The sequence below is a fragment of the Gadus chalcogrammus genome, chromosome 15 (assembly GCF_026213295.1).
Source record: "Gadus chalcogrammus isolate NIFS_2021 chromosome 15, NIFS_Gcha_1.0, whole genome shotgun sequence".
Lineage (NCBI taxonomy): Eukaryota > Metazoa > Chordata > Actinopteri > Gadiformes > Gadidae > Gadus > Gadus chalcogrammus.
The window spans coordinates 25,126,059-25,138,305 of NC_079426.1; the positions used below are offsets into that span (position 1 = coordinate 25,126,059).

General features: G+C 45.4%; 1 protein-coding gene and 1 pseudogene across 1 annotated transcript in view; one reads left to right on the top strand and one right to left on the bottom strand.

The window, feature by feature from the left end:
• Window positions 1-8,816, top strand: part of LOC130404423 (endoplasmic reticulum junction formation protein lunapark-B-like) — a 58,564-nt gene extending 49,748 nt beyond the window's left edge. Inside the window, 2 exon segments of the mRNA XM_056609130.1 lie at window positions 4,617-4,812; window positions 5,299-8,816. Coding sequence (XP_056465105.1) covers window positions 4,617-4,812; window positions 5,299-5,311 — 209 coding nt within the window. The 3' untranslated portion in view covers window positions 5,312-8,816.
• The window catches only part of LOC130404236 (acetylcholine receptor subunit alpha-like), a 95,303-nt pseudogene continuing 91,379 nt past the window's right edge, over window positions 8,324-12,247 (bottom strand).

A 12,247-nucleotide genomic window follows, 5' to 3' on the forward strand; every position in this document is an offset into this window, starting at 1 on the left:
CTCAATTGCTTAAGCTAATTCCCCACGCCCCCTTGTGGAGTCCTGCTCTGCTGTAGATTAGGTAACGTTATAGGACAATCAGGGGCAACATCTGGTGCGATTTTACTGTCTGAATGGAATTTAGTCCTTAATATCAAAATAAGGTATGAGAAGATTCCACTTAACTTAACAGAGCGTAGGTCGTCAAGTCAAAGGTCATCAGGGCAATGCTGCAGTAGGAGAGAGTTATAACTAAACAGAGCATAGGTCATCAGGTCAAAAGTCATCAGGTCAAAGGTTGTCAGGTAAATGCTGTGCTAGGAGAGAGTTATAACTGAACAGATTGTAGGTTGTCAGGTCAATGCTGCGCTAGGAGAGAGTTATAACTGAACAGAGTGTAGGTTGTCAGGTCAATGGCATCAGATCATAGGTCGTCAGGTTGATAGTGTGGTAGGAGAGAGTTATGACTGAACAGAGCGTAGGTCGTCAGGTCAATGTCATCAGATCATAGGTCGTCAGGTTGATAGTGTGGTAGGAGAGAGTTATAACTGAACAGAGCGTAGGTTGTCGGGTCAATGGCATCAGATCATAGGTCGTCAGGTTGATAGTGTGGTAGGAGAGAGTTATGACTGAACAGAGCGTAGGTCGTCAGGTCAATGTCATCAGATCATAGGTCGTCAGGTTGATAGTGTGGTAGGAGAGAGTTATAACTGAACAGAGCGTAGGTTGTCGGGTCAATGGCATCAGATCATAGGTCGTCAGGTTGATAGTGTGGTAGGAGAGAGTTATAACTGAACAGAGCGTAGGTTGTCAGGTCAATGGCATCAGATCATAGGTCGTCAGGTTGATAGTTTGGTAGGAGAGAGTTATGACTGAACAGAGCGTAGGTCGTCAGGTTAAAGGTTGTCAGGTCAATACTGTGGTAGGAGAGAGTTTTAACTGAACAGAGCGTAGGTCGTCAGGTCAATGCTGAGGTAGGAGAGAGGTGTACAAACCACAAGCGTCGTCATGCAGTCGTTTTTCCCCTTGGCTCAGCTCTGTGAATTATCCCTTCATTCGTATCCAACCAATGGGAAAAGACATTTAATTAATTATTACGGCTCTTTACCTGGCAGGACTATCGTCCGTAGGGTCGCAATGATTTCAGTGTTTCTTTCCTTGTTGTCTTGACTATTGATATGTCTAACATGGATGGTGTGTATAACTATTTATAACCTATCGGGATTTGAATGTGCCAGCGTTGGGTGTTTCCTGGCTTTTAGTGCAGCGCCACAGGAGGACTGCAGGGAGTTCAATGGATGTGTGTCCCTCTCTTTGGAATGCAGAGCCGCTCACTTTTACTGGATCAATGTTAACAGATTCACTCTCAAATTCCATCTTCTGATCTCTTCATATCCGAATGAACTTATTTGACTCTGCATTAATAAAGCCAAATCAAACACAAAAAAAACCAACCTCAGGGACATGAGCGTACACAATGGTGACTGACTCTAAGGTCACCAATCAGGCAGGGCCATTCATGACATATTGGAAGATTAGTTGAAATGGTTAAACACAGACACAATAATACAGGTTTCTCATCTCATCTCATTTTCGTCCGCTTATCCGGGGTCGGGTCGCGGGGGGAGCAGCTCAAGCAGGGGGCCCCAGACTTCCCTTTCCCGGGCCACATTGACCAACTCTGACGGGGGCATCCCGAGGCGTTCCCAGGCCAGTGTTGAGATATAATCTCTCCACCTAGTCCTGGGTCTTCCCCAAGGTCTCCTCCCCACTGGACGTGCCTGAAACACCTCCCAAGGAAGGCGCCCAGTGGGCATCCTTACCAGATGCCCGAACCACCTCAGCTGACTCCTTTCTAAGTAGAGGAGCAGCGGCTCTAATCCGAGTTCCTCACGGATGGCTGAGCTTCTCACCCTATCCCTAAGGGAGACGCCAGCCACCCTTCTGAGAAAACTCATCTTGGCCGCTTGTACCCGCGATCTCGTCCTTTCGGTCATCACCCAGCCCTCATGACCATAGGTGAGGATAGGAACGAAGATCGACCGGTAGATCGAGAGCTTTGCCTTGCGGCTCAGCTCTCTTTTCGTTACAACGGTGCGGTAAAGCGAACGCAATACCGCCCCCGCTACTCCGATTCTCCGGCCAATCTCACGCTCCATAGTACCCTCACTCGCGAACAAGACCCTGAGGTACTTGAACTCCTTCACTTGGGCTAAGGACTCATTTCCTAACCGGAGTAAGCAATCCATCGGTTTCCTGCTAAGAGTCATGGCCTCAGATTTAGCGGTGCTGATCCTCATCCCAGCCGCTTCACACTCGGCCGCCAGCCGATCCAGTGAGTGCTGAAGGTCACAGGCCGATGATCCAATGAGGACCACATCATCTGCAAAGAGCAGCGACGAGATCCTCAGACCACCGAACTGCAACCCCTCCCCACCACGACTACTCCTCGATATCCTGTCCATGTATATCACAAACAGGATTGGTGACAAGGCGACCCACTGAGAACGAAACTGACTGGCTGCCGAGGACGCAAACACAGCTCTCGCTTTGGGAGTACAGGGATTGGATGGCCCTGAGGATAGACCCCCTTACCCCATACTCCCGCAGCACCTCCCACAGTTTCTCCCGGGGGACCCGGTCATACGCCTTCTCCAGATCCACAAAACACATGTAGACCGGATGGGCATACTCCCAGGCCCCCTCCAGGACCCTTGCGAGAGTGAAGAGCTGGTCCGTAGTTCCACGTCCGGGGCGAAAACCGCATTGTTCCTCTTCAATCTGAGGTTCGACGATCGGCCGAACCCTCCTTTCCAGCACCTTGGAGTAGACTTTACCAGGGAGGCTGAGAAGTGTGATACCCCGGTAATTGGCACACACTCTCTGGTCCCCCTTTTTGAACAGGGGAACCACCACCCCGGTTTGCCACTCCTTTGGCACTGTACCCGACTCCCACGCGATGTTGAATAGGCGTGTCGAACCATGACAGCCCCTCAACACCCAGAGCCTTTAGCATTTCTGGCTGGATCTCATCAATCCCTGGGGCTTTGCCACTGCGGAGATGTTTGACTACCTCAGTGACCTCCACCAGGGAAATTGACGACGAAACACCATCAACCTCGAGCTCTGCCTCCAACATAGAGGGCGTGTTATTCGGATTCAGGAGTTCCTCAAAGTGTTCCTTCCAACGTCCGACGACCTCCTCAGTTGAGGTCAACAGAGTCCCATCCTTACTGTACACAGCTTGGATGGTTCCCCGTTTCCCCCTCCTGAGGTGCCGGATAGTCTTCCAGAAACACTTTGGTGCCGACCGAAAGTCCTTCTCCATGGCCTCTCCGAACTTCTCCCACACCCGCTGCTTAGCCTCCGACACGGCAGCAGCTGCAGCCCTTCGGGCCTGTCGGTACCCTGCAACCGAGTCAGGAGTCCTCCAGGATATCATATCCCGGAAGGCCTCCTTCTTCAATCGGACGGCTTCCCTGACCACCGGTGTCCACCACGGTGTCCGAGGGTTACCGCCCCTTGAGGAGCCTAAGACCCTGAGGCCACAGCTAGCCACCGCAGCTTCAGCAATGGAGGCTTTGAACACCGCCCACTCCGGCTCAATGCCCCCAACCTCCACAGGAATGCCAGAAAAACTCCGCCGGAGGTGTGAGTTGAAGATACCTAGGACGGGGGCCTCCTCCAGACGTTCCCAGTTCACCCGCACTACTCGTTTGGGCTTACCAGGTCTATCCGGAAATTTCCCCCATTCCCTGATCCAACTCACAACCAGATGGTGGTCGGTTGACAGTTCCGCCCCTCTCTTTACCCGAGTGTCCAAAACATGCGGCCTCAGATCAGATGACACGATCACAAAATCGATCATTGATCTTCGGCCTAGGGTACTCTGGTACCAGGTACACTTATGAGCACCCTTATGTTCGAACATGGTATATAATACAGGTTTCACTGATTGAAAATCGTTGTTTTTACACATTTGCCGAGGTAATATACCGGCTTGATTTCTCACACCAATTTCCCCTCTTGAACCCTACACATTTGGGGTGTTCATTTTCATGTAAATGCAAATTGATGGCATCGCAGTACCAGCGGCGGGACTTAGAAACTTTTGTCGGGTTTAAAAAACATGTGGGCAGAAAAATAAAGAAGCCCAAAATAAACAAAAACACATTTGGAATATGCAAATATGCCCCTAGGTTTTAACCAAGCAAGACATTGCCTGGCTAAGGCAAGACCTTGCCTGCAGGGTGTGCCATGGACCTATAGACTTTATAAAATGCCTATAGAGTTTATAATACAGGTTTAACTGATTAAACATAGACTATAATATAATACAGGTTCAACTGACTTTTGATATGTGTACATTGATGAAAACTATGGCAGGCTTCTGGCAGTGTTTCCCATTCCGATTTTGGGTATTCCTGACATCGGCAATCCTGATGATCGTTAGATTAGATTATTGCTTGCCCTGGATACAGGTTTATTTGTGTTTGGTTCATCTTTAAGGCGTCTATAATTCAGTTGATGCTCTTGTTTCAGTCTCTTCATCAAACTCATTTTTCTCCTGTTCCCGCGTTCCCTTCTTCTGCTTCTCGTTTGTTTCTTCATCTCTCTGTCTTTCTGTTTTGCCTCAGACGAGAGGGAGGTAGGGGAAGAGGAGGAGTCTGGCAGGCAGGTGGTGGACAACAGCCAATCAGAGGAGTCCCTGCAGCAGAAAGGGGAGGAGGAGGTGGAGGAGCAGCAGCGTGCTGAAGAACCAATGGAAGAAGCTGGATCGGAGGAGGCTCCTAGCGAAGGCCAAGAAGCAGAAGTACAAGCGTCAGATCTGCAGTGAGACTCTAAGGATGAACCCCTCTTCTCCCAGGTTGTGAAAGACAGGGAATCTGTTGAGGCGTTGATGATGACAATTATTGTGGGTGATGCTAATATTCTTTAGTTCGCTTCTATCCAGCCATGTTCATATATAATTTATCATTGGCTTCTTATTGGCTACAGACTTCTCAAATAACGAATGCCAGTTAGGTTCTTCATAGCACATATCTAGATGACTACTAGGGAGTCGGCCAAGGAACTGTGGTAACTATGGTTTAGGCTACGATGATTTCTGCCCATCAGAACGTGGTTTTATAGCTCTTAGAATTGATCAAAATATAGAATGCAACATAGCCAACTATAGGAAAAACAAGGATTTTGGTTGGCCATATTACGTCAGTATATAATGTATTATCTCCTGCAATAGTGCAACTCTATTTCCCTTACAAACTGAGGCCTTGTCAAAACAATCCTGCAAAGGTATTTCTCTGTCTGTTTTTAAAGGGATTTCTTCTAGAAAATCTCTCCTTCCAGAAGAAAAGGTGCTGATCAGACATACGAACTGAGGAGCATGTCTCAGAGGGCTTCTTCTTCAGGTGCCAGTCCAACACATGATGAAGGCCATGCTGCCATGGGATTCAACTCAACTAAACACAACTGTAGTCTACCATTGTTTGTATGTTTTGGCACGTGCACTATGAGTGAACCAACAATAGATGAATACACAGCACACTTTTTCAAGCTTTGTTTTCACAGTCACTTTAAACGCAGAGTAATGCTACCATGTTTCAGTACCGTAAACATGTTAACCAGGCCTGAAGTCATCATCGGATTGGAATTCTTTGTTGGATAATTGACCACTATTTGGGGTTTGAAGGGGTACTAGTAGGGTCTGCCATTGGGGTACCACGCATACTATGAATTATTTATTGTATTTATGCTATTTGTATAGAAGTGGTTAGAATATGTAGCATATTCTTGAACATTGTTCTGATTTCTGATTAGTTTTAAAGGGGTAGTTCGGAATTTTGGACATAGGGCCTGATTCCGAAGTGAGTGATTCTATATCACTGGAGACAGTTTAACACATTTCATTCAGTCCTTCTAGTTGCAGAGTTTGCTCGTGCTAGGCTAGCGCAAGTCAACGGGCAATGCTAGCCTGCTATTAAAAACAGTCTTACCCACTCCACAGTACACCCGAGGTAAATCAATTATAACGACAGACTATACATCTAAATGTCTGTTTATAGAATAATGTTAGAAATAAAACCAACCTTGCATTGCATTGCATTTTGAGGGAATTGCGGGGTCTCAGCAGCAGTGTTTATATTCCTGTACGTAGGCTACGGCAGCGGCGGACTGATACCTAGGTTACCTGCCGCTGTCATTGCTACAAACGCAGAGTACAGTGAACGAAGGAATTCTACAAGCGTATTAAATTAACAAGATATGGCCACGTTTGGAGGAGTTAGCGATGCATCTGCTTTTGAAGACGATTATGAGGAATTTGTTGTATCCAACGAACCGTACATGTACGAGCCGGTGTTTTGATGTCAAAGCCAGCAGCAACAAGCCACAGTTGAGTCCTTTCTGGATCTCGCACTGGAAATTGGTGGAAACTTTGTGGTGCCCATCTGTACCGTTTATTTCTACAATTTCTAAAAGCACACTGAACCATCATGTTGCCTAGTCGTTCAATTGCGCTTCTGTCCCACGCTTCTGTTTACGTTCTTCTGTCGTGATTTGGTTACAAACCTAACTAGCGCATAGTAGAATTCCGCTTCTGCTGAGAAAGTAGTCCCTCGATGATTCATGCGATGCATGGTTAGTTTTATTTCTAACATTATTCTATCAACACAGACATTTAAATCTATAGTCTGGCGTTATAATTGATTTACCTCGGGTGTACTGTGGGTAAGACTGTTTTTAATAGCAGGCTAGCATTGCCCGTTGACTTGCGCTAGCCTAGCACGAGCGAACTCTGCAACTAGAAGGACTGAATGAAATGTTTTAAACTGTCTCCAGTGATATAGAATACCAATGCTCACTTCGGAATCAGGCCCTATGTCCAAAATTCCGAACTACCCCTTTAAGATATTTGATATGTTGACTATAGCATGGGCTTGTCTTAACGATAATTTAAAGTAACTGCAAAGTAGAATTATGTAATCATTGTCTCACATTATTTGGATCTTAAACACTATATTTATTGCAATCTTAATTAAATCCTCACATTGTGTCTGAGGGCGATACTTATAATGTGACCCGAAGGAGGACATTGGTTTATGAGCTAGAAGTCATGAATAGAACGGTCTCCATCCCGTCTACCAAAGACTCGAACAAAACCCTCTGTTAACCAGATGGTCAGGTTCAACTGATAAAAATAATCAGAGAGGTAAATACCACTAGTTTGGACCTATTCCTGTGTGACGCACAGAAATGGACATGCACGACAGAATACTGAATACTAAAATGTGTGCCGGTTTTTTCTGTCAATTTATTTCTCCCATAATCAGAATGTAGGATCCTGTTATGGTCTTGTCAACATAATATAACATCAATCCATATGTACATATTATCTTACGTTTTAAAAACTTTGTGCATGTATTTGGCGATAGGCACTATGATCAACCATATCCACAGTGTAACTCCAGTACCTACTTTTCATCTGAAATAAGTTTATTAAGGGGTTTCTTTTGAGCTATTAATCTGCTTTATCTTAACCAGTCAGTTTATGTCTACAGAAACCAGCTGATCTTCATCCTACTTGTACATTGTTTTCAGACACTTTCTGAAAATATTATTGAATTGATTTAGAAATGAGTCCTATTCTAGCTATTCTAGGTGATTTTACTCGAAAGAACAATTTACTCTAGGCTACATGCATCCACGATTCCTGCATGTAAAGAGTCTGCCACTGAAACCAGTCCTGGTGTGAGAGGGTTGGGTGACGCTTTGTACCGTGTTTGTTAGCAAGCATTACTTGAGGCTTTTTAGCGTTATAGCAGTCACTGTTCTAGCATATAGATATTCTTTCAGATAACCATTATTGTTCTGATTGTTTTGGTTGGCACCTTTTGCAGTCCCTCTGTGTGCCTTGGCTGCTATATGTGTTTACATTGTATATTATTTTAGCACTAATGTAAAGCAGATTACAGTCGATTTAACCCTGATGGCAATGTTGGCCTAATTATTTATCAAAACGCTGGTTCAATTCAATATCACATCATTGCTTTTTAAGCTCTCCAATGCCATGTCTGTTGAATTAGGTTTTCAAGCATATGACTGCTTTTGCACTTTCAGTATTTGACCAATTCTGGATTTACTGTGTTTGCCATCAAATACACTTTGGAAACATTGCAATTGATATAGTGTCATGATTTTGTTATTGGTTATTGCTGTAGCCCTTGTGGGGATGTGTATTTTGTAATGGTATCATCTTGAGGGTACTAGGGGCCTCTGCGTGGGGGGTGCGACTACTTCCATGGGGTGCTGGTGATCAGGCCATCAATCTGAAGGAAAGCACATACTGTTGGATTGACACATTACTTTAGTTATTGGAACTTATTTTTATACAGTACAGTATATACTTTTTTTATGAGATGCATACAAACAGGAAAATACTGGCACCTACAAAGGGTACGGACACATGGGGATTTAACAGACTCTATAGTTCCACCCATTCATGTTTTTTATAGATTTCTATAGGCCGGGAAACTCAATCAAACCATGCCTCAATGTGTAAACAAGTAGAAAACAATCCAATAATATAATCATATGATATGCCAGAATAACACTAAGTCCTATGACTTAGTGCTGGTGATTAATGAAGCAGATATTAATGTCATATCATCCATATGGGAAGACGTATTGGTCTGTCTAACCAGTTCCCCCAAAGGCTTCGCTTGTCTTAGCTAAGTACAAGTCAATGGATATATGTTTGGTTCTTCATGACCTGGACTTAATCAGCAAAATGAACTGCATCATACACAAAAATATGTGTATTATGAAACGGGTGAAATGCAGAATCGGAAGGAGTCCTTCTCTGTGTATCGGGCTCCATATGCAGGTGGACCACTCTGCCTTCAGAGGAGGCGTGCTCACTACAGCGTGTTGAGCTCGATGAGCCGTCCAGCGAACACCCCAAGCGTGCCGATGATGCACACAGCCATGAACACGCACAGCAGGATGTGGTCCAGCACCATGGCAACGAACTTCCACTCCTCGGCCGCCTGGAGTGGTAGGGGACTCAGGGTCAACAACAGGCCACGCCTCGACACATGCAAGACCACTGATTCTGAGCAATATGGATATACAATCCATCTGGTCATTAATACAAGGTTCTTCTGGATTATCCTCAGTTATGTTAGTATTGTACACATAAGGGATCACTGTCCAATACCTAGTGCTCCAGTCTAACGCTATAACAGTATACTCTGCATTGATCAGACGATTATTAGTACTTGAGAGGTTGACGAAAATGGCATTGAGCACAACATAGGTCGAAGTGCAGCACTCAATCCTTTGAAAACGTATTTTGTTTATTTTCAAGATTTGCCGAATTTTTGGTTCAAAGGTTGCCAGGTGTTTCCAGCAGGTTGTAAAGTTGAAAACCAATAGCATTTATGCAGGCATCATTACATTGATGCGCACCCAGTTTAGTTTGTTTGGGTTTTGTCTCGACCATTTACATACCTCAAACAAAGTGCATATCCGGAAGCGTGAAAAAATTAACTCACTGTCACCTCACCTCACCTGACCTGCAACCGTTCAGTGCTGCACTCTGGTGCAATGTTTCAAAATGACGAATTAATTAAATAAATTTCCCTTTTAACATTTTGACCTTTGTCCTAACAATAAAGGATAGGTATGGCTGACTGAAGAGGCAGTATGGACTCACGTTGTTTGCCTCCTCGTCTGACTTCATGGTCTCTGCGATGTAGCTCACGCCCTCGATGGCGCTGCGCACTTCAGGGTTCTTGGTGATTTGGGAGTTCAGGGGCACGTTAGTCGGGGTGGGCTTCCCTTCAAACAGGAAAAGGGTCAAAGGTTTGTGACGGTTCCCTGTATGTTGTGTCTTCCATTTGTTTCTAGGACTGGGGAGCAGAGACCTACTTAATTGGTCATTAGGAGTGATTGGCGTGCACCTGGGCCCGGGTGCCAATGCCCTATAAGAGTCTGCTTCCCCAGTCCTTCCCTCTCTGTTCTTTTCAGCTCCATAGCCATGCACACCTTTCAACACTTATGTTGAAACAACACACACACATATAATCCACTCATGCATACACACTCCACACTACGGACTTACTGACTTCCACATCCCATACTTTTATTATAATTTGAGCACTTGGATTGGCTTGGTTTGATTAAATACTTATTTTGATTGGAAAACTCTTGTCTCCCGTCTTTTTGTTGTGTAGCCTGGCGCCCCTAGGCCAGGTGCATAACAGGTTATAGTGGATTACGGAGTCTGCTTACACTTTTAGCATAGCACCCGTGTGTTTTAGCATGTTTACATGGCAAACGTGTGTTTCAACATCAGAATCAGGGTTTAATTTACAGACTGTTGGTGTTGTGTTTGGTGTAGACCTGAGATGTCAGAGATGTCCATCTCAATGGGGGAGAGCCTTTTCTGGCGGATCTCCTGGCTCGGTCTCTTCATGGTGGAGAAGAACATCATGTTGGGGATGGTTTGAGAGAGAGAGAGAGAGAGAGAGAGAGAGAGAGAGAGAGAGAGAGAGAGAGAGAGAGAGAGAGAGAGAGAGAGAGAGAGAGAATGTGCATCTGGGTTTATTTGTGTGTATCTGGGTTTATTTGTGTGGGGTTAATGTTTTGCTGTGTATGCACATTTCCGAGCTGTACCTTGCGGACCCAGTGGGGCATGGTGTGAGTGCTGGGCGAGCGGTGGTGGGTGTTGATCACGATGACGGTGACAATGATGGAGGAGATGACAAAAACCATGGTGAAGAGCATGTACTTCCCGATTAGTGGCACGGCGCTGGACGTGGACGGGATGAGCTCCACGATGACCAGTAGGAACACGGTGAGAGAGAGCAGTACCGAGATAGACAGGGTCATCTTCTCCCCTGAGAGAGACAGAGAATCACCAGAACACATGTGAGAGAGCAGCACCGAGATGGACAAGGTCATCTTCTCCCCTGAGAGAGAGACAGAGTCACCAGAACAAGATGAGAGAGAGAGAGAGAGTCACCAGAACACAGTGAGAGAGCAGCAACGAGATGGAAAGGGTCATCTTCTCCCCTGAGAGAGAGAGAGCAGCACCGAGATGGACTAATACTAAATGCCTACTTCAGACCCCACATGATAAGAGGCACTGAGGTTTTTTCTACTTGTGTCGCAGATGTTTAATTGGGGATATTGATTTTCTGCTTTACTTTCTTTGGGTCTTACTTTTTATTATTTTATTATTTATGAAAATACAATGTCTTCGCCAAGATGTGGGAATAGTCCATGTGGGAAAGAAAGTCACATGTAATTTCAGCAAAAGTGCAGGCTGGAAATGTTTTTCTTGCATTTAGCATGTAGGGGTCTGTGCAGGCTTGGCACCTCCCAGGTAATATAAGGCCAGGTGTGTGTTTGTCAGACACAGAATGTCAAGGGAAAGAGGCGGCAGTTTAAAAAAGTCTTTCGACCGCGCATATTAAGTTTAGTTTGTTACTATTTAAGTGTACTCGTTACTTATAAAGGTTTTTAGTTTCCCAGTACCATTTTCTTAATTTAGAAGACAGTTTGGTGAATTTTTGTATGTAAAAATAAACACAATTTTTTTTTTAAGTCACGAGTTCTTGATATCTTTGGAAGCAAGTCGAGCTGACCTCATCTTCTGTACCCATGGTCCAAATGAAGAACGGCGAGACAACCTGCGTCTGGGCAGATTGAAGACCTTCCCATGTCTGTTGGAGAATACCTCCCTACCTGAGTCTGGGCAGCAGATTTAAGACCTCCACCTGAGTCTGTGGGTAGAAGACCTCCCTATCTGAATCTGTGGGTAGAAGCCCTCCCTACCTGAGTCTGTGGGAGAAGACCTCTCTACCTGAGTCTGTTTGAGAAGACCTCCCTACCTGAGTCAGTAGGCAGCATGTAGAGGACCTCCTACCTGAGTCAGTGGGCAGGTAGAAGACCAGGCCGGTGAGGAAGGAGAACAGCATGCAGGGGATGATGACGTTGACGATGAAGTAGAGCGGCAGGCGCAGCATGAGGAAGTGGTAGGTGATGTCCAGGAAGGGGCTGTTGCAGGGGTAGTGCTTCCAGCCACGGTAGTCCTTCAGAACCCACTCCCCTGACTCCATGAAGTTGCTCAGGTCTGGCCGTCACTTTCCTGAAAAAGAAGATAGCGATGAAAGGCCTGATGATAACTTTGTATTTGTTATAGCCTTTCAGATGTTTTTTTTAATACTGATACAAAATAAAACCAATTGAGACGCAGTATCAG